This window comes from Mesoplodon bidens, assembly GCF_964165515.1.
Source record: "Mesoplodon bidens genome assembly, chromosome: 14".
In the NCBI taxonomy this organism is placed as follows: Eukaryota; Metazoa; Chordata; class Mammalia; order Artiodactyla; family Ziphiidae; genus Mesoplodon; species Mesoplodon bidens.
This window is the reverse complement of record NC_138170.1, coordinates 70,274,157-70,294,768: the sequence shown is the minus strand read 5'-3', so window position 1 is coordinate 70,294,768 and position 20,612 is coordinate 70,274,157. Positions and strand designations below refer to the sequence as shown.

Genomic DNA, 20,612 nt, shown 5'->3' with positions numbered 1-20,612 from the left:
TATGCTCGGAATTGGCAGAGTACCCAGCACAAACACTTAAAAATGATTGAGGAATAAATGTCTGAAAAAATTGGAGTAGAGAAAAAGCAGAGAGGCAAGATCAGGGCTTGGGGAAAGACAAGAGTCATTTACAAATATTTCTGTTGTCTATCCTTCACATATAGTTGTATCAACTTTCTGTGGAGGTCTTTAAAGCTATATATTCAACATGGCTAATAATCATCTATATTTCATTTCTGATTACCTTTTCAGTTTACTCAGCTTCTACCAATAAGAAACCAAATATGTTTAGGTATGTAAACTCACACATATTTGCTGACTAGAGTCCATAAAAATCTGCCTTACAAAGTTGTTTACAGGAATGCATATCACTGAAATATAGGTGCCCACTATAATTTTAAACACTAGATGGATTTAGTATTTCTAAGCCTTAAATGACTGGATTTTTAAAAAAAATCTATAAACATCCTCTCTTAAAGACAAGATTTAAGATTAGAGTTAAAAATAAAGAAACAGGGAATGTCCTCACAGTCCAGTGGTTAGGACTTGGTGCTTTCACTGCGGTGGCCCAGGTTCAATCCTTGGTCCGGGAACTAAGATCCCATAAGCCTTGCACTGGGGGTGGGGTTGGTGGGGCGGTGGGGGAGGAAGGGAGAGAGGGAGGAAGGAAAGAACAGATGTACTGAAGAACTAAAGACCTAAAATAGCTAAACCTACACATTTTTTTTTTTTTTTTTTTTGCGGTATGCGGGCCTCTCACTGTTGCGGCCTCTCCCTTTACGGAGCACAGGCTCTGGACGCACACGCTCAGCAGCCATGGCTCACGGGCCCAGCCGCTCCGTGGCATGTGGGATCTTCCTGAGCCGGGGCACGAACCCGCGTCCCCTGCATCGGCAGGCGGACTCTCAACCACTGCGCCACCAGGGAAGCCCCCTACACACTTGTTAAATAAATACCATACAATGGTAAAAAAAAACCTACTTTATTAGTTTATCATAAAATAAATAAATTAACCAATCATGATTCCTGTGACTAGGAAGGCAAGTAGTGTGGCTACAGAACTGATTTAATACTGTATGACTTTGGAAAAATGATGCTGATGATAAAAAAAATAATGACCACAACAAAAAGGATTACAAAGATGGAAGCAACTCACCTTTATTGAGCCCTATCGGTCAGGGACTTCAAAGACAGTAACTCACTGACTACCACCACTACCTTATACGTAAGGTACTGCACTATTACCCCCATTTTACAGATGAGGAAACCAAAACTCATCGTGGTAAAGTAACTTGCTCAAGGTCACACAACTAACAAGTGGCAGAACTGAGATTAGAACCTAGGTAGCCTGAACTCTCTACACTACACTGTCTCCCAATGTATATAGATAAGATGCTCACATTCTCTGTACCTTGATTGCCACCTCTATAAACAAGAGTATTACCTAACTCCTCAGGGTTGTCGTAAATATTACATGTAATATGTAACATATCCACACTAAAAAACACTAAATATCATTTTTTATCTATTAGACTGACAAAATAACAATAGCTAACATTTAACAAAACTTACCATGTGTCAGGTACTTTTCTAAGAGTTTTACATGTATTGTTTCTATTAAGTCTCACAAGAATTCTATGAGGTAACTATTATTACTATCACTGTTTTTCAGAGGAGAAAACAGAGGCATGGCAAGATTAAATAATTTGTCCAAGGTAACAAAGTCGGCAAATGTTAAAGGCGGGATTAGAATCCATGCAGGCTTAATTAAGGGTCTTAATCTGCACCTTGATGATAATTAAAAAGAAATAGACCTACAAATATGTTGTCAGTTGACTTCAACAAAAATATCAAGATAATTCACTGGGGAAAGAATAGTCTTTTAACAAATTGTGCTTAAAGAACTGGACATCCATATTAAAAAAAAAAGAATCTCAAACTTGTACCATATACAAAAATTAACTCTAAATGGATCATATCTAATGTACATGTAAGGGCTAAATTATGCAACTTCCTGAAGAAAGCAAAGAAGAAAATCTCTGTGACTTTAAGGCAAGACGTTTTAGGACACAAGTGGCACAAACCATTAAAAATTTTTCGATAAATTGAACTTCATCAAAATCTAAAACCTCTGCTCTCATAAAGACAGTATTAAGAAAATGAAAAGACAAGCTACAGACTAGGAGGAAATATCTGCAAAACATATGTGATAAAGGACATATATGCAGCATATCTAAAGAACTACAGATTCAACTCAATAAGAAGACAATCCCTGCTTTTAAAAATGGGCAAAAGATCTGAATAGACACATCAAAGATACACAGATGGCAAATAAGCATATGACAAGATGTTCAATGACACTGATCATCAGGGAAGTGAATACAAAAACCACAATAAGATATCACTACATGCCTATTAGAATGTCTGGAATTAAAAAAAAAATGCTGGCAAAGATGCTGGGCAACCAGAACTCTCACACATTGCTGGTGGGAAGGCAAAGAGATAATTTGGAAAAGTCTGGCAACTTCTTACGAAGTTAAATATACATTTACCAAAATAACACCCCAATAATAACCCTTGGGGATTTACTCAAGAGAAATAAAGACCTATTTCCAGATAAAAATCTGTCATCTGATGGTTATAGCAGGTTTAGACATTATGTCTAAAGTTCCAAAACCTGGAAGTAACCCAAATGCCTTTTGCAGATGAATGGGTAAACAAATTGTGGTACACATTTATACAATGGAATACTACTTGGCAAGAAAGAGAAATATATGCAACGCCATGGATGAATCACAAAAGTATTCTGTTAAGTGAAAGAAGCCACAAAGATACAAAAGGCTACCTATTGTGTATTTCATTTATATAATATTCTGGAAAGACAAAACTATAGAGACAGAAATCTGATCAGTGGTTGCCAGTGGCTAAGGGTAAGGTGAAGGGACAAAGGAAAATTTTAGGTGATGGAAATGTTCCATATCCCAATTTACATGGCTATATACATTTGTCAAAACTCACCAAACTGTATTTAAAAGGGGTGAATTATATCTCAATAAACCCAACTTAAAACAAAAATATAAAGCATCTAACACATGCCTGTCACATGGAGAGTGCTAAATAAATTAGTTTCCTTACTCAACCCAATCCCAGGGAACAACATAATTAAGGAGAAGGCAGAGCATTAAAACCTTTCTCAGGCTCTTCTTGTGATAAAGGTACTCTTGCCAGAAAATACTGAAAGTGAGGCTTTTTAGTCAGAAACCTTACGACTATTTTAAGTCTGAAGAGTCTGGTTGGGGAAGCTTGTGCTGCTCTAACATACAACATCCCCAGGCAGTGACAGAGTGCTATCCTAAGACTACGGAGAAGTCTGTTTCAGCAGAAGGGAATCTGTGTCAATCCTTATCACATTATAACACTTTCTTATATACTACTATCTCCTCACCTTTCTTTGGGTACCTGTTTTTGCAGTGGTCAACTCACCCTATCTGATAATGCTTACTGCTTAGTTCTTCATGAGTCCAACCAGCAACCCTGACACCTACAATATATTGTACATTCATTCAACAAACATTTATAGGGCACCAATGTGTGTAAGGACGAGTGGTACAGAAATAAAATGAACCCCTTAAATGAGCTCAGAGACTTTCTAATATTTAAGGGACGCCACCAGCCAAGAGAGTCACACACAACAATCATGATTAAATATTATCATGATTAATGTTACTAACAGAATAAAAATGTTCTAAGTCATATGAGAAGGAATAACTTTTAAGTAGTATTCAAATAATCTTCAAATCTGAACACTTCCCCCAAAATGACCATATTAAAACATAAGTTATTAATGCACTGGAATTTTACAGAAAGGAAAAGTCACATAGAAATAAGAAAACTATGAAATATATGCAATTCCAAGCCAATTTTAAAATAGTTGATCCAATTCTAGCTTTCTTATTTAGAATATATACTAACAGAACCTTTTAAAGAGCCAACAGTCTGTTATTTTGAACTTCAAGTAAAATATATCCTAAGGTTAATCTACATTTATTCATAAGTCTTATAGAAAGGCAGGAAAACCTAAGTTTTGAGGTTGATGTTTTCAATATGTCCTTAAAAATCTAAAATCTTTTACATTGTCTGATGATCACTTTACAAATCTATTACAATTCTATCCACTGCCCCCCAATTCATCACTAAATTGAGAATGTGGTATTTTCATAAAGATTTCTGTTGCTTACTCTCATCTACTGGCTCTGTCAAATATGTTCTTATTGTCTATGTAGCAGGAAAAACACACATTTACAGGACATCCATAGTATGCTAGATCCCATGCAGTAAGTAGTGTCATCCCTGTTTTACATATATAGATATACATACATATGCGTATGTTCATACACACACACAAATAAGTTCCACATGGTTAAGCTGCATAGCTGGGTAGTGGAACAGCAGTATTCTAACACATAGTTCTGAATATACATGATTCAGAAAGGTTATATCCCACTTGTATGCTATAAAAATTAAATGATATCAGAAATAGTCTTCATTGGTACATTTCTCCAATTCAAAGTAATAGTCAAATGATATATGTTGACCCAGTACTAACTTAAATCTCTAAAACACAACTGGAATACTGGTCTAGATAGAACTAAAGTCTCAACTGTAGGGACCTGAGTAATAAATGCTTGGGTTATATGTGCAGTACAACACTACAGCTGATTCTACAGGTCCAATGCTCAACAAAAATTTCTTAACTACACAGTTGAAAACAGTAACAAGCTCTAAAATTCTAAAAAGGTAATAAAGCTCTAAAGTTAAAAATGGTATTTTTTTCCTCCTAAAGCCACTAGCTGTTCCTTTTCTCTCCTTCTCCCTTCTCTCTTCCACATTTTAGACAGAGCCACTGTCATGGGCTTCAGCACTTCATACTCACATAAACAGTCTTTAGTACCCCCACAATTTTGAGGCTGAAACAAGCCACATTACACTACAATATCAACTGGCAGCAACATGTATCTGAAGTGGCCTCTTGCCTATCACCTTATGGCTCATATATCATGCTCTGTGTATTTAAAATTTCATTAAATTTTTGAAAAGCAGAAAGCAAACCTACCATGATTAAGGAAGGCTTTGGAAAGGATGATTCTGCTGGTGCAGAAGACATCAGAAGTAAAAATCACAAGTGGTTAAAAATACAATGCAATGATCTTTTTTAGTTTTGTTAAGGAGATGGGAGGCGAAGCAAACAGACTAAGAAAAGAACATCTGTTCAACAGAGCTTTCAGAGATGTATGTGCATTGTCCAATACAGTAGTCACTAGCCATACATGGCTTTGAGCACTTGAAATGTGGCTGTGTGACTGAGGAACTGAATTTTTTACTTTACTTAACTTTTCTTAATTTAAATTTAATTTTTATTAATTTAAATATTAATTTAAACAGCCACATGTAGCTAATGGCTACTATATTAGACAACACAGCTCTAAGAACCAAAAAAGTCTAAAATGTCTGTGGTTAGTCTCAGGATGATAAAGTAGACATGGCAAAATCTGAAGACTATGTCAGAAGTATTTAGACAAACAGCTTGGTGTAGGGAGGGCACTTAGAGACAAGTTCCAATGATACTGGGCATGAAAAAATTTTAACCCAATCAATAACTGAGAATTTACTAAAGGAGCAAACACTGCTTTTGAAGGTTCTCTGCTATACATGGATGCTTATTTCAATAAGATCTTAAACCCTGAATTGGACATAAATTAGATATATACAAGATTATCTTCAATCTTCAGCTATTTTATAAACTAAGTAGGAGGATAAGTACCCCCTAAGTACTACAGTCTGCATTAGCTGTCAATTCTTCAGAAGTTTAAAAAAACTGACAATTCTGCAGCCTGTGGAAGGAAAACCACATTCACAGAAAGACAGACAAGACAAAAAGGCAGAACTTTGTACCAGAGGAAGGAACAAGATAAAACCCCAGAAAAACAAATAAATGAAGTGGAGATAGGCAACCTTCCAGAAAAAGATTTCAGAATAACGACAGTGAAGATGATCCAGGACCTCGGAAAAAGAATGGAGGCAAAGATAGAGAAGATGCAAGAAGTGTTTAACAAAGACCTAGAAGAATTAATGAACACATAGAAGAATTAAAGAACAAACAAACAGAGATGAACAATACAATAACTCAAATGAAAAATACACTAGAAGGAATCAATAGCAGCAAAACTGAAGCAGAAGAACAGATAAGTGACCTGGAAGACAGAATGGTGGAATTCACTGCCACAGAACAGAATAAAGAAAAAAGAATGAAAAGAAATGAAGACAGCCTAAGAGACCTCTGGGACAACACTAAATGCAACAATATTCGCATTATACGGGGCCTAGAAGGAGAAGAGAGAGAGAAAGGACCGGAGAAAATACTGGAAGAGATTAGAGTCGAAAACTGCCCTAACTTGGGAAAGGAAATAGCCACCCAAGTTGAAGAAGTGCAGAGAGTCACAGGCAGGATAAACCCAAGGAGAAACATGCTGAGATACAGAGTAATCAAACTGACAAAAATTAAAGACAAAAAAAATTATTGAAAGCAACAAGGGAAAAATGACAACAAACACGGGAACTCCCATAAGGTTAACAGCTGATTTCTCAGCAGAAACTCTACAAGCCAGAAGGGAGTGACATAATATATTTAAAGTGATGAAAGGGAAGAAACTACAACCAAGATTACACTACGCGGCAAGGACCCCATTCAGATTCAACGGAGAAATCAAAAGCTTTACAGACAAGCAAAAGCTAAGAGAATTCAGCACCACCAAACCAGCTCTACAACAAATGATAAAGGAACTGCTCTAAGTGGGAAACACAAGAGAAGAAAAGGACCTACAAAAACAAATCCATAACAATTAAGAAAGTGGTAACAGGAACATACATACCGATAATTACTTTAAACGTGAATGCATTAAATGCTCCAACCAAAAGACACAGGCTTGCTGAATGGATACAAAAACAAGACCCATATATATGTTGTCTACAAGAGACCCACTTCAGACCCAGGGACATATACAGACTGAAAGTGAGGGGATGGAAAAAGATATTCCATGCAAATGGAAATCAAAAGAAAGCTGGAGTAGCAATACTCATAGCAGATAAAATAGACTTTAAAATAAAGAATGTTACAAGAGACAAGGACACTACATAATGATCAAGGGATCAATCCAAGAAGAAGATATAACAATTATAAATATATATGCACACAACATAGGAGCACCTCAATACATAAGGTAACTGCTAACAGCTATAAAAGAGGAAATCGACAGTCACACAGCAATAGTGGGGGATTTCAACACCTCACTTACACCAATGGACAGATCTTCCAAACAGAAAATTAATAAGGAAACATAAGCTTTAAATGATGCAACAGGCCAGATAGATATAATTGATATTTATAGGGCATTCCATCCAAAAACAGCAGATTACACTTTCTTCTCAAATGCACATGGAACATTCTCCAGGAAAGATCACATCTTGGGTCACAAATCAAGCCTCAGTAAATTTAAGAAAACTGAAATCATATCAAGCATCTTTCTGACCACAGTGCTATGAGATTAGAAATCAATTACAGGGAAAAAAATGTAAAAAACACAAACACATGGAGGCTAAACAATACGTTACTAAATAACCAAGAGATCACTGAAGAAATCAAAGAGGAAATCAAAAAATACCTAGAGACAAATTACAACGAAAACATGGCCATCCAAAACCTATGGGATGCAGCAAAAGTAGTTCTGAGAGGGAAGTTTAAAGCAATACAAGCCTACCTCAAGAAACAAGAAACATCTCAAATAAACAATCTAACCCTACACCTAAAGGAACTAGAGAAAGAAGAACAAACAGAACCCAAAGTTAGCAGAAGGAAAGAAATCATAACGATCAGAGCAGAAATAAATGAAATAGAAACAAAGAAAACAATAGCAAAGGTCAAGAAAACTAAAAGCTGGTTCTTTGAGAAGATAAACAAAATTGATAAACCATTAGCCAGACTCATCAAGAAAAAGAGGGAGAGGACTCAAGTCAATAAAATTAGAAATGAAAAAGGAGAAGTTACAACAGACACCACAGCAATACAAAGCATCCTAAGAGACTACTATAAGCAACTCTGCCAATAAAATGGACAACCTGGAAGAAACAGACAAATTCTTAGAAAGGTCTAACCTTCCAAGACTGAAGCAGGAAGAAATAGAAAATATGAACAAACCAATCACAAGTATTGAAATTGAAACTGTGATTAAAAATCTTCCAACAAACAAACGTCCAGGACCAGATGGTTTCACAGGTGAATTCTATCAAACATTAGAGAAGAGCTAACATCCATCCTTCTCAAACTCTTCCAAAAATTGCAGAGGAAGGAACACTCCCAAACTCATTCTATGAGGCCACCATCACCCTGATACCAAAACCAGATAAAGATACTACAAAAAAAGAAAATTACAGACCAATATCACTGAAGAATATAGATGCAAAAATCCTCAACAAAATACTAGCAAACAGGGCTTCACTGGTGGCGCAGTGGTTGAGAGTCCGCCTGCCGATGCAGGGGACGCGGGTTCGTGCCCCGGTCGGGGAAGATCCCACATGCCCCTGAGCGGCTAGGCCTGTGAGCCGTGGCCGCTGAGCCTGCACGTCCGGAGCCTGTGCTCCGCAACGGGAGAGGCCCCAACAGTGAGAGGCCCACGTACCACAAAAAAAAAAAATACTAGCAAACACAATCCAACAACACATTAAAAGGATCATACACCACGATCAAGTGGAATTTATCCCAGGGATGCAAGGATTCTTCAATATACACAAATCACTCAACGTGATACACCAAGTTAACAAATTGAAGAAGAAAAACCATATGATCATCTCAATAGATGCAGAAAAAGCTTTTTACAAAATTCAACACCCATTTATGATAAAAACTCTCCAGAAAGTGGGCATAGAGGGAACCTACCTCAACATAATAAAGGCCATATACAACAAACCCACAGCAAACATCATTCTCAACGGTGAAAAACTGAAAGCATTTCCTCTAAGATCAGGAACAAGACAAGATGTCCACTCTTGCCACTATTATTCAACAAAGTTTTGGAAGTCCTAGCCACGGCAATCAGAGAAGAAAAAGAAATAAAAGGAATACAAATTGGAAAAGAAGAAGTAAAACTGTCACTGTCTGCAGATGACATGATACTCTACTTAGAGAATCCTAAAGGTGCTACCAGAAAACTACTAGAGCTAATCAATGAATTTGGTAAAGTTGCAGGGTACAAAATTAATGCACAGAAATCTCCTGCATTCCTATATACTAATGATGAAAAATCTGAAAGAGAAATTAAGGAAACACTCCCATTTAACATTGCAACAAAAAAGAATAAAATACCTAGGAATAAACCCACCTAGGGAGGCAAAAGACCTGTATGCAGAAAACTATAAGAGACTGATGAAAGAAATTAAAGATGATACAAACAGATGGAGAGATATACCATGTTCTTGGATTATAAGAATCAATATTGTGAAAATGACTATACTATCCAAAGCAATCTACAGATTCAATGCAATCCCTATCAAATTTCCAATGGCATTTTTTACAGAAATAGAACAAAAAATCTTAAAATTTGTATGGAGACACAAAGACCCTGTATTGCCAAAGCAGTCTTGAGGAAAAAAAACGGAGCTGAAGCAATCAGACTCCCTGACTTCAGACTATACTACAAAGCTACAGTAATCAAGACAATATGCTACTGGCACAAAAACAGAAATGTAGATCAATGGAACAGGACAGAAAGCCCAGAGATAAACCCACGCACATATGGTCAACTAATCTAGGACAAAGGAGGCAAGGATATACAATGGAGAAAAGACAGTCTGTTCAATAAGTGGTGCTGGGAAAACTGGACAGCTACATGTAAATGAATGAAATTAGAACACTCACTAACACCATACACAAAAATAAACTCAAAATGGATTAGAGACCTAAATGTAAGACCAGACACTATAAAACTCTTAGAGGAAAACATAGGAAGAACACTCTTTGACATAAATCACAGCAAGATCTTTTTTGATCCACCTCCTAGAGTAATGGAAATAAAAACAAAAATAAACAAATGGGACCTAATGAAACTTAAAAGCTTTTGCAGAGCAAAGGAAACTACAAACAAGACAAAAAGACAACCCTCAGAATGGGAAAAAATATTTGCAAACGAATCAACGGACAAAGAATTAATCTCCAAAATATATAAACAGCTCATGCAGCTCAATATTAAATAAACAAACAACCCAATCCAAAAATGGGCAGAAGACCCAAATAGACATTTCTCCAAAGAAGACACACAGATGGCCAAGAAGCACATGAAAAGCTGCTCAACCTCGCTAATTATTAGAGAAATGCAAATCAAAACTACAATGAGGTATCACCTTACACCATTAGAATGGGCATCTTCAGAAAATCTACAAACAACAAATGCTGGAGAGGGTGTGGAGAAAAGGGAACCCTCTTGCACTGTTGGTGGGAATGTAAATTGATACAGCCACTATGCAGAACAGTATGCAGGTTCCTTAAAAAACTAAAAATAGGATTACCATATGACTCAGCAATCCCACTACTGGGCATATACCCAGAGAAAACCATAATTCAAAAAGACACATGCACCCCAATGTTCACTGCAGCATTATTTACAATAGCCAGGTCATGGAAGCAACCTAAATGCCCATCGACAGATGAATGGATAAAGAAGATGTGGTACATATATACAATGGAATATTACTCAGCCATAAAAAAGAACGAAATTGGGTCATTTATAGAGACGTGGATGGATCTAGAGACTTTCATACAGAGTGAAGTCAGTCAGAAAGAGAAAAACAAATATCGTATATTAACGCATCTATCTGGAACATAGAAAAATGGTACAGGTGAACTGGTTTGCAGGGCAGAAATAGAAACACAGACGTAGAGAACAAACATATGGACAACAAGGGGGGAAAGTGGCAGGGGGGTGGTGGTGGGATGAACTGGGAGATTGGGATTGACACACATACACTAATATGTATAAAATGGATAATTAATAAGAAACTGTTGTATAAAAAAATAAAATTCAAAAAAAAAAGTTAAGAAAAATTACTATCTTTATTCCTATATACTACTCCTAAATTAACTTTACAACATTTTAGACAATTATTCAAGTAATCTTTTTTTTTGTTATTGAACATCGTTTGTTTCCAATATTTTATGTATAATGCAATGAGCTACAAAGTGATCCGTAAATGTTCAGAGAATGGAAAAAAAAATGAAGAAAGACCAGGTGTGTACTGATTTCTTTCGTGTTCATTTTGTTTATAAACCTGCTTAACATGTTGGCTGAAGTTTATAACTAAACAATGTGTTTACAGCAAACTCCTTTGTATGGGGCACAGAAACCCTCAAATTTGAGTGGAGCACATTACTACTACAATTATTACCCTGACTCTAAATTTACATTTATCACTCATTATGGAAAAAAAAATAATTTCAAAAAATTATCCATGGCCTCAAATAATTATAATCCCATACCATTTCTAGAGAAGGAGAAAGGCTCACATTTGAAAAGGCAAAAAACAACAAAACCCTTATCTCAAGTCCATCCTTAAATGACAGAATCCTATCACACATCTGAATTTATTTTTACTTTTTATGCAAATAATTCACTTTTCTAAAACTTTTCTAAATCTCACAAGGTCAATCCTGAGTCTTAAAACTTTAGATATACAACATATATTTTCTTTACTAACAATGTACTGATTTGGGCTTCCCTGGTGGCACAGTGGTTAAGAATCCGCCTGCCAGTGCAGGGGACACGGGTTCGAGCCCTGGTCCAGGAAGATCCCACGTGCCGCAGAGCAACTAAGCCCGTGCGCCACACTACTGAGCCTGTGTTCTAGAGCCCACGAGCTACAACTACTGAGCCCACATGCCAGAACTACTGAAGTCTGCTCGCCTAGAGCCCGTACTCCGCAACAAGAAAAGCCACCACAATGAGAAGCCTGCACACCACAATGCAGACCCAGCAATGCCAAAAATTAATTAATTAATTAATTTTAAAAAACAGCAACAAAAAAACAATGTACTGATCTGGCCCTATGAATGAGAACACTTTTTTTTTTAATATAATTGATCAAATACTAGATGGTAACATTAACACAATCCCTTTGTGAAGGTGGTGGAATTATTGGTGATTTTTTCCTCTTTTTTTCTTTCTAGTGTTCTTTACTATTATGGTTTTCAATTCAAGGGTTAAAGAATTATTGACTGGACCCTCTATTTCTTTATATTTTTAATTAGCTAATAAAATTTACCTCAAAATTAAGAACTCAGCATCTTTGATTTGTTTAGTGATTTAAAAAATATAATGCATTTTCTCGGGCTTCTCTGGTGGCACAGTGGTTGAGAGTCCGCCTGCCGATGCAGGGGATGGGTTCGTGCCCCGGTCTGGGAAGATCCCACATGCCGCGGAGCGGCTGGGCCTGTGAGCCATGGCTGCTGAGCCTGCGCGTCCGGAGCCTGTGCTCCGCAACGGGAGAGGCCACAACAGTGAGAGGCCCGCGTATCTCAAAAAAAAAAAAAAAAAAAAAATGCATTTTCTCAATTATAAATAACATACACAGTAACAAGACCTATTAAGGGTAATTAACGTGTATCTGGGAAATAAAGCTAGAATCAGAAAAAAAATCTTTAAAAACTTTTTATTATTGAAATTACCTAAACATTTTCCTCTAATATGTTTCCTATTAAACAATTGGGTATAGGCATACATAATCCTTTATAAAAGGGAAAATGAATCAATTTTATATGCATATTAATAATTGAATATTTACTGGTTTAATCAGTTTACAATCATCTCATGCTATCAAAAACACCTTTAATATTCTCCACTTATGGCACTAAGCTTTTTGTTCTCCAGTTTTACGCATTAAACACAATGTTTGTTTAGGTTATCCTTAACTGCTCAAAGGCAAGCACCACATTCCAGATGATACTACAGAACATGCTTATACTGAGCCATAGGATTTACTGCATAATATTCTAATAGAAGATACATGCCATGTTCTGAAATAAACTATCTAAATACTTTCAACAAGAATACTTTAAGTTTTTCATTTATAAGCTTAAGGAAAAATATCTAAATGGATATTTTATAACCTCTACCAAAGAAAAAAAATCTCATAACCTCTTTCTCTTGCCACAAGCAAGCTACTTACCATTCATAGCTGTGGGAAACTGAGCCATCATGGTCCTGAATTTTCCTTGCTAGCACTCAGCCATCTACAACATGAAAACATTGTGCCATTAATAACACAACAAGGGCAGATTGCAGCTTAGTGCTTCCGCTAAGGAGTAGGAATGTCTGTCCCCTTCAGCTCACACTTCCAACAAAAAACAATGCAGGGCTTTGGATGCTGCTGAACAGACAGAATTTACATTTGGGGAAGGGTAGGAGATTTTGTTGGGTAATGGTACTGCCTTTAAAATAAAACTATTTAAAAGAAAAACAGTCATATTTAATAGCAAATACTTAATAAGAGAAACCTTTGGCATGAACCAATTTTGTAGAAATTAATTTGGGAAAGAGGAGGGTTGTTACAACCAGGCAAGAATTTATTTCAAAGAAACCAACTCTATAAATTAATTGTACAATAACTTGGAAATGCATAATACTCTTCTTCTTCAAAACAAATCCCCAAACAAGAAAAATATCCAAAATAAATGTAGCATAGCTGTAATTAAGTTCTACAGGTTTATAAAAATGGACTAAAAGTAACTATTAAAACATGTATGTCCGGGGCTCCCCTGGTGGCGCAGTGGTTGAGAGTCCGTCTGCCGATGCAGGGGACACGGGTTCGTGCCCCGGTCCGGGAAGATCCCACATGCCGTGGAGAGGCTGGGCCTGTGAGCCATGGCCACTGAGCCTGCGCGTCCGGAGCCTGGGCTCTGCAACGGGAGTAGGCCACAGCAGTGAGAGGCCCGCGTATAGCAAAAAAAAAAAAAAAAAAAAAACCATGTATGTTGGGCTTCCCTGGTGGCGCAGTGGTTAAGAATCCGCCTGCCAGTGCAGGGGACATGGGTTTGAGCCCTGGTCTGGGAAGATCCCACATGCCGCAGTGTGCAGGCTTCTCATTTAAATATTAACATTTTTAGAAGCCTGAGGAAAAATGTTTGCACAAGCCATCTGTACAAAGAAGGCATAAGGAGTTGCATGTCGTGGTGGAAGGTGTCACCAGAGAAGTTGGCTGACTAGCTGCCAAGAAGTGTTACAAGGTACCATATCATAGTGAATGCAGTGTGCTCAAGGGGAAAGATGACTGTACCAGTAGGACCACCAAGGTAAGTCACGAAAGAACTGGTATATAAATCCAGCTTGTTCATTTATAATGATAAATTTAATGGCTAAGAGAACAAACAGCAGCTTTTCTTCCTATAAAGCAAACGATCATCTACTAAATTTTGGCCAGATCATTGTGTGGTGAGCAAAGGGATTTAACTGTGATTAAAATGTTTAACGATACCAGGCATCAGCAGTCTAACACATCTACCTACACAACAGGGATAAGCAAGGACTGGGCAGTAGGGATGAGCAAATCCCCAATAATGCTTGGAATGGCACTGCCAGTTTTAGTCTTCTGACTCCCAGCTTTTCTGTACGTTACCATGATAAACCACCCTCCCTCTCAAAGTGCACATTCTTTTTTTAAGCTTCACTGCAATGGAACTTTAAACCTTTTACAACACTTAGACTTCACCTGTCACTATACTCTTCTTAGGTAGGAGGACATTTTACCCATGTACCAGTTAGTTTTCTTCACTTCTTTCTCAAAAGGTAATGTTAACTCCAGGTTTGGAGTTGCTTACTATACAGAAAAATAGTACGTAAACTATGGTGGGGTGGTCAAAAACTCCTAGAGGAGGTACTGTGTAGAGCTTCAACAGGTGAGTAAGAATTAGTTAAAACTATAATGTTAAGAACCTTGTACTTGAACCTGTGGCTGACAAGTTTTAAAAGGTTTTAAGGAGGGACACAGTCATATTTCACTTAAAATAAGACAGTCAATTGTGAAGAAAAGGCCAAGCCTGCACCGGGGAGTTCAGGTAGAGTATCTGGCACAGATAAGAATGCTATCTGGCACCTGATCTAGAACAGTGGCCTCAGGAAGAGAGAAGGGATGAACTGGAGAAGCAATGAAGTGTTTAAAGCAGGTAGAACTCAAGGACTCTTTAGACATAAGAGATCATGGAGAAAAAGGAAGCAAAGAGATGACTCCCAGAATGATACTCTGTGAGACTGGGTGAAGCATGGTGTCACCAGCTAAATAAAGTGAACACAGAAGGAAATTTCATAAATCAAGTTTTGATTACAACTTCCTCAAATACAGAAATTCTACAAACAGGGGCTTCCCTGGTGCCGCAGTGGTTAAGAATCTGCCTGCCAATGCAGGGGACACGGGTTCGATCCCTGGCCCAGGAAGATCCCACATCCCGCGGAGCAACTAAGCCCGTGCGTCACGACTACTGAGCCTGCGCTCTAGAGCCCATGCTCCGCAACAAGAGAAGCCACCGCAATGAAGAGTAGCCCCCACTCTCCGCAACTAGAGAAAGCCCGCACACAGCAACGAAGACCCAATGCAGCCAAAAATAAATAAATTTTAAAAAAAATTCTACAAACAAGTATAACACTTTTACCTCCCAATTTTAAATTATTATAAGTAATGTTAAACCAAAATAAGCCAAATCTTGCAAAGAAACTACTGACTTAAGATGTGCAGTAGCTAGACCCCTATTTTATTAGGAGAGAATTTTTCTCCCCAAGATTTAATTTTTTTTAATTTATTTTTTTAGGCAAAATATACTTTAATATATCTGAAAATAGAGTTAACAATAATTGCTACCGTAACTTTTAAAAAAGATTTCCTTGACTCCTTTTTGTTCTAATCTTCATTCTGCTTGATTAATTTGTAATTGCAAACTATTTACTTTGCACTCTAATATGTTTACTGCATCCACTTTTTAAAAATTAATGTTATTGGACTATAGTTGCTTTACAATGTTGTGTTAGTTTCTACTGTACAGCAAAGTGAATCAGCTATACGTATACATATGTCCCCTCTTTTTTGGACTTCCTTCCCATTTAGGTCGCCACAGAGCACTGAATAGAGTTCCCTGAGCTATACAGTAGGTTCTCATTAGTTATCTATTTTATACACAGTACAAACAGTGTATATATGTCAATCCCAATCTCCCAATTCATCCCACACCCCTCTCCTGAGATTTTTTAAATGTGGGAGAAATCCTCCAAAAGCATTACCTACAATGCATTTTATAACTGCATAAAAGCATGTGCATTTCCAAAGATAGCTTAAAGAAAAAGCACAGGCTTACAAAAGACAAATAAGGAAAAGGATCCCACAGTCACAAAGCCTTTATCAGTTAGATCTAGGTCCAAAACTTACAGATCATCTATCTAGAACCTCTAGCTAGTCATCATGTACTCTGTACATGCCACATAACAAATGCTCAATAATCACAGGTATAATCCTGAAATAAAACCAAAAAAATAAATCAAATAATGTGAGGGGCAGGGAGGGCAAATCCCCTAAGGGAAGCTGAAGGTACTGGTATTACAGAATATTCTTCACCTGGTACATGGGGTTTAGCCACCCATGCATGCAGGTACCACGTTATAACATGTATGTACGTAGGTTACATCTGATTGACTGTGGTAACATCTGAATATGGTAGCATAATTTGTTGAAAGCAATAAGCTTCTTTTTAAAACTTTTATATATGCTATATTTAGGAATTTTTAATGCAAAATATTATATTATATTTGCCCAACTATATCTGGATTGTTCAGATGACTTTTAAAATTTTTATTTATATATATGTTTGTATGTATATATATATTTCAGATTATTTTCCATTATAGGTTATTACAAGATATTGAATATAGTTCCCTGTATTATATAGTAAATCCTTGCTGCTTATCTATTTTATGTATAGTAGTTTGTATCTGTTAATCCCATACTCCTAATTTATCCCTCCCCACTCCCTTTCCCCTTTGGTAGCCATAAGTTTGTTTTCTGTCTGTGAGTCTGTTTCTGTTTAGTATATAGATTCATTTGTATTATTTTTTTAGATTCCACATATAAGTGATATAATATTTGTCTTTCTCTGCCTGACTTACTTCATTTAGTATGATATTCTCTTGGTCCATCCATAGAACCATTAAGCTTTTAAAACCTACCATTTCATATCTGTTATGTTTATATCAATACTCTCTGGCCTATTGCAGAATAATTACTTCACGCTTAACAATTCTAATCTATATTTACAGAGAAATAATAACAATTGAAATTTTGAAAAATACAACAGATATATTTGATGTTTTTTAAAAAATCAACATTTCTGCATTATGTAATCATAAAACTTACTATTTACTAAGTGCTTACTATCAATGCAGTACACTTTATTAATTATCTCTCTGTCTTGTTCAATAGTCATTGAGAATCTAAAATACTTTAGGTTCTGTACAAGGAGCTTCACACACAGGAGCTTGTAGACTAGTCTAACAGGTGCCAGACAATGCTAGGTACCTTTGATAATACTAATAATCCTCACAATATCCCTGGAGGACAGAGATACTCTACTCATTTCACACTTGAAGAAACTGAACGATTAAATTACTTGCCAAAATTTAGTAAGTGATGAAGCCAGGATGCAACCCTAAACCTGTCTAATTCTAAAGCCCATGAACTTCCCATGGACTTTATCTGCCTTTTCCTCTCCTAAATGGGGATAATAATTAATGCTGAGTGGGTCACAGGTTCCTGCAAGCAGCAGATCAACTTAGTCTTGCTACATTTCTAATGGAAAAGAAACACAAGCCAGAGACGCCCTCCAACACTTAGGTCTACAGCAATCACATACATAAATTAGGGAGTGCTAATTATTTCTTACCTCTTGGTATAACCCTCTGAGAGCAAGAAAAGGATAATCAGCATCTCCCCAGTTACAGGGCTGATGTCTGTTTCAGGCATGTGTGATTGAAGTCAGCATCCAATAAACACCTCTCTCTACTCCTTAAAGGGGGTAACATGTAACGATCGGCAATCTTGGCAGCTTGCAGTTATATAATTTGAACACTGTGCTAATTATCAATGGTTTTAGAATATTTATGTGGAGATTTTCCTGCTCATAAGTGGAGAACTGACATTGTTACCTTTTAGAAACCAAGAAAATGTGTGGTAGATAGCAGGCATAAGGCAAAGACCACTGCTTCAATTTAATATAATCCAAATGCAATTTGGAGAATGTGGTAAATATATTCATACTAAGGCAGAGAAAAGTAGAAATGCTTGAATAGGAGTAGGAAATTCTTCTTCTACAAAGCGTCAGTAAGACCCAGGAGGAAAAAAAATTGTAGCCATTATAAATAAAAAGTAGTTCAATTAAGGTTGGATTTGTTTAGAAGCACAGAATTATAAAGAAACAATTACAGTAATTATTTAGTCTAAAACTCTCAATTTTCAAGATGGGAAAACTAAAAGACTTCTATGAGCTCACATAGCTAGTCAGTAGCGAAACTGGTCCTAGAAACCACATTTCTTATGTCCAATGCTTTGTTTTTAAGTTTCCCAACTTGCCTGATTGTATCACCTGGGACATTTCCTAGTTCTACAGATTCCCAGGCCCATCACCGGGAGGTTGTGACTCAGTAAGTGGGTCATTACATTAATTAGGGCATGAACCTCCTAAAATGGTCTTCCTGCCTTCCACAGAGCTACTAGTTTTTTCCACAACATCCACTGATGTCCTTCTACTTAAATTCCCCCACTGATTACAAGTTAAAGCCCAAACTTCTTAGTATGAAATATGGCACCCTTCAAAATCCCACCCCAATCTACTTTACCACACACATCTCTAGACACTTCCCCTAGATTCAGATATCCTAAGTACACCAACCTTTCTCCTTGAAACAGAGAGGCTTTTTTCACTCCCCTATTCCTTTGTAAAGAGCTGTTCCCTCTGTCACGTTCACCGTACTTTCTTCTCATTCTTCAACTCCCAACTCAAATGTCACCTCTTCTTTGGAAGACTTATGTCCTCTCAGGTAGTTAGTCACTATCTCCTAGGTATGCCCATAACACTGTTCATCCCACAATAACTTCACTTATCATACTGTATCCCAATTTCCCATGTTTGCCTGTTTCACTTGTTCTGGACACAGATCATTTTTATTTACCTCTATGCCTAGTGCCTAAACCAGATCTACTTGCTAAACAAATGAACTGGGTAAATGAATAAGATGGGTGAGATATGGGGGAAAAAAAAAGAAAGTGAGGGAGGCATGGAGAAAGCTAGTATTGAATTGAATACGTATGTAGAAAAGAAACTGGTAAGAAAGCAGAGCAGGCTCCAAACTACTTCCTTGAAACCCTGCAGGCAGCAGAGCTGTGGATTTTTTTTTTTTTTTTTTTTTTTTTTTTTGCTGTACGTGGGCCTCTCACTGCTGTGGCCTCTCCCGCTGCGGAGCACAGGCTCCGGACACACAGGCTCCGCGGCCATGGCTCGCGGGCCCAGCCGCTCCACGGCACGTGGGATCCTCCGGGATAGGGGCACGAACTCGTGTCCCCTGCATCGGCAGGCGGACTCTCAACCACTGCGCCACCAGGGGAGCCCCAGAGCTGTGGATTTTAAACCAAATTGTTCCTTGCAACATGGGCCTCCTGTAACTTGTTTATTTTTTTTTCTTGTAAGTACACTTTTAGAGATAAAGGTTTATTTCCCATGGAATTCTAAAGGCTTTTTATTGGGATGAGGAGAAAGGCTTGGGTTTTTCAATTATACTTTGAATTATGTTGGTTGAATGTTGATTAGTGTAAATAATTTGACTGAAGGTCTGACATTCAAACGCAACATAATCAAGTTCCTGAAGGCATATCTTATAAAACTTTCTCCAGTGCCTCCTCCACTTCATGTGCTACATACATAAAAGGCAACTCTCCAAACTTGCTGATTAGTTTGGAAAAATGTTCTTTCCCCATCTGATTCCCAAGGAGATCAAGGTCAGTTCCATGAGAGAATGATTAAAGCAAAATACCTACTTCTTTATAGTTCCTGCAGTAATATGAAACTTACAGAGTACATATATTCTCCATACCTGTTCCCCATCTATTCATTCATTTTTTCTTTCATCCACATATTTATTCATCAAACACGAACAGTTACAGAAGTCATGACTAAGCCATTAGTTTTGGCAATCTGTTGTGAGTACAGTTCCAGTATGGTGAGCTGGCTGTAAAAGTCAAGTTGAAGTAGATTAGGCAGTAAACGGGGAGGTGAAATGTAGGTGACTTAAGAAGCATGTTGTTAAGGGAAGGGGAAAAACGGGTGGGAGGAGAGATAAGAGGCTTTTAAGAAAGAGGAAAGATTATAAGGGTTTACTTTTTAGATGGGAGAACAAAACTAATTTTAGAGGAAGAGGGAGAGATTTAATTTTGAAAAGGGAGAAGGAAAGGTTGTCACCAAACAAAAGTCTGGGTCCAGAGAAAGT

The 20,612-nt window shown here is 37.2% G+C and overlaps 1 protein-coding gene across 8 annotated transcripts in view; it reads right to left on the bottom strand.

Moving 5' to 3' along the window:
- Positions 1–20,612, bottom strand: part of ITSN2 (intersectin 2) — a 172,642-nt gene that overhangs the window by 132,639 nt on the left and 19,391 nt on the right. For 6 of the 8 annotated variants that reach the window (XM_081254768.1, XM_081254767.1, XM_081254765.1 and 3 more), the window contains exon 2: positions 13,267–13,330. The exons of the other annotated variants lie outside the window; for them this stretch is intronic. In XM_081254768.1, the coding sequence (XP_081110894.1) occupies positions 13,267–13,297 (31 nt within the window). In that variant the 5' untranslated portion in view covers positions 13,298–13,330. The remainder of the gene's footprint in view (positions 1–13,266; positions 13,331–20,612) is intronic. 8 annotated transcript variants of the gene reach the window in all.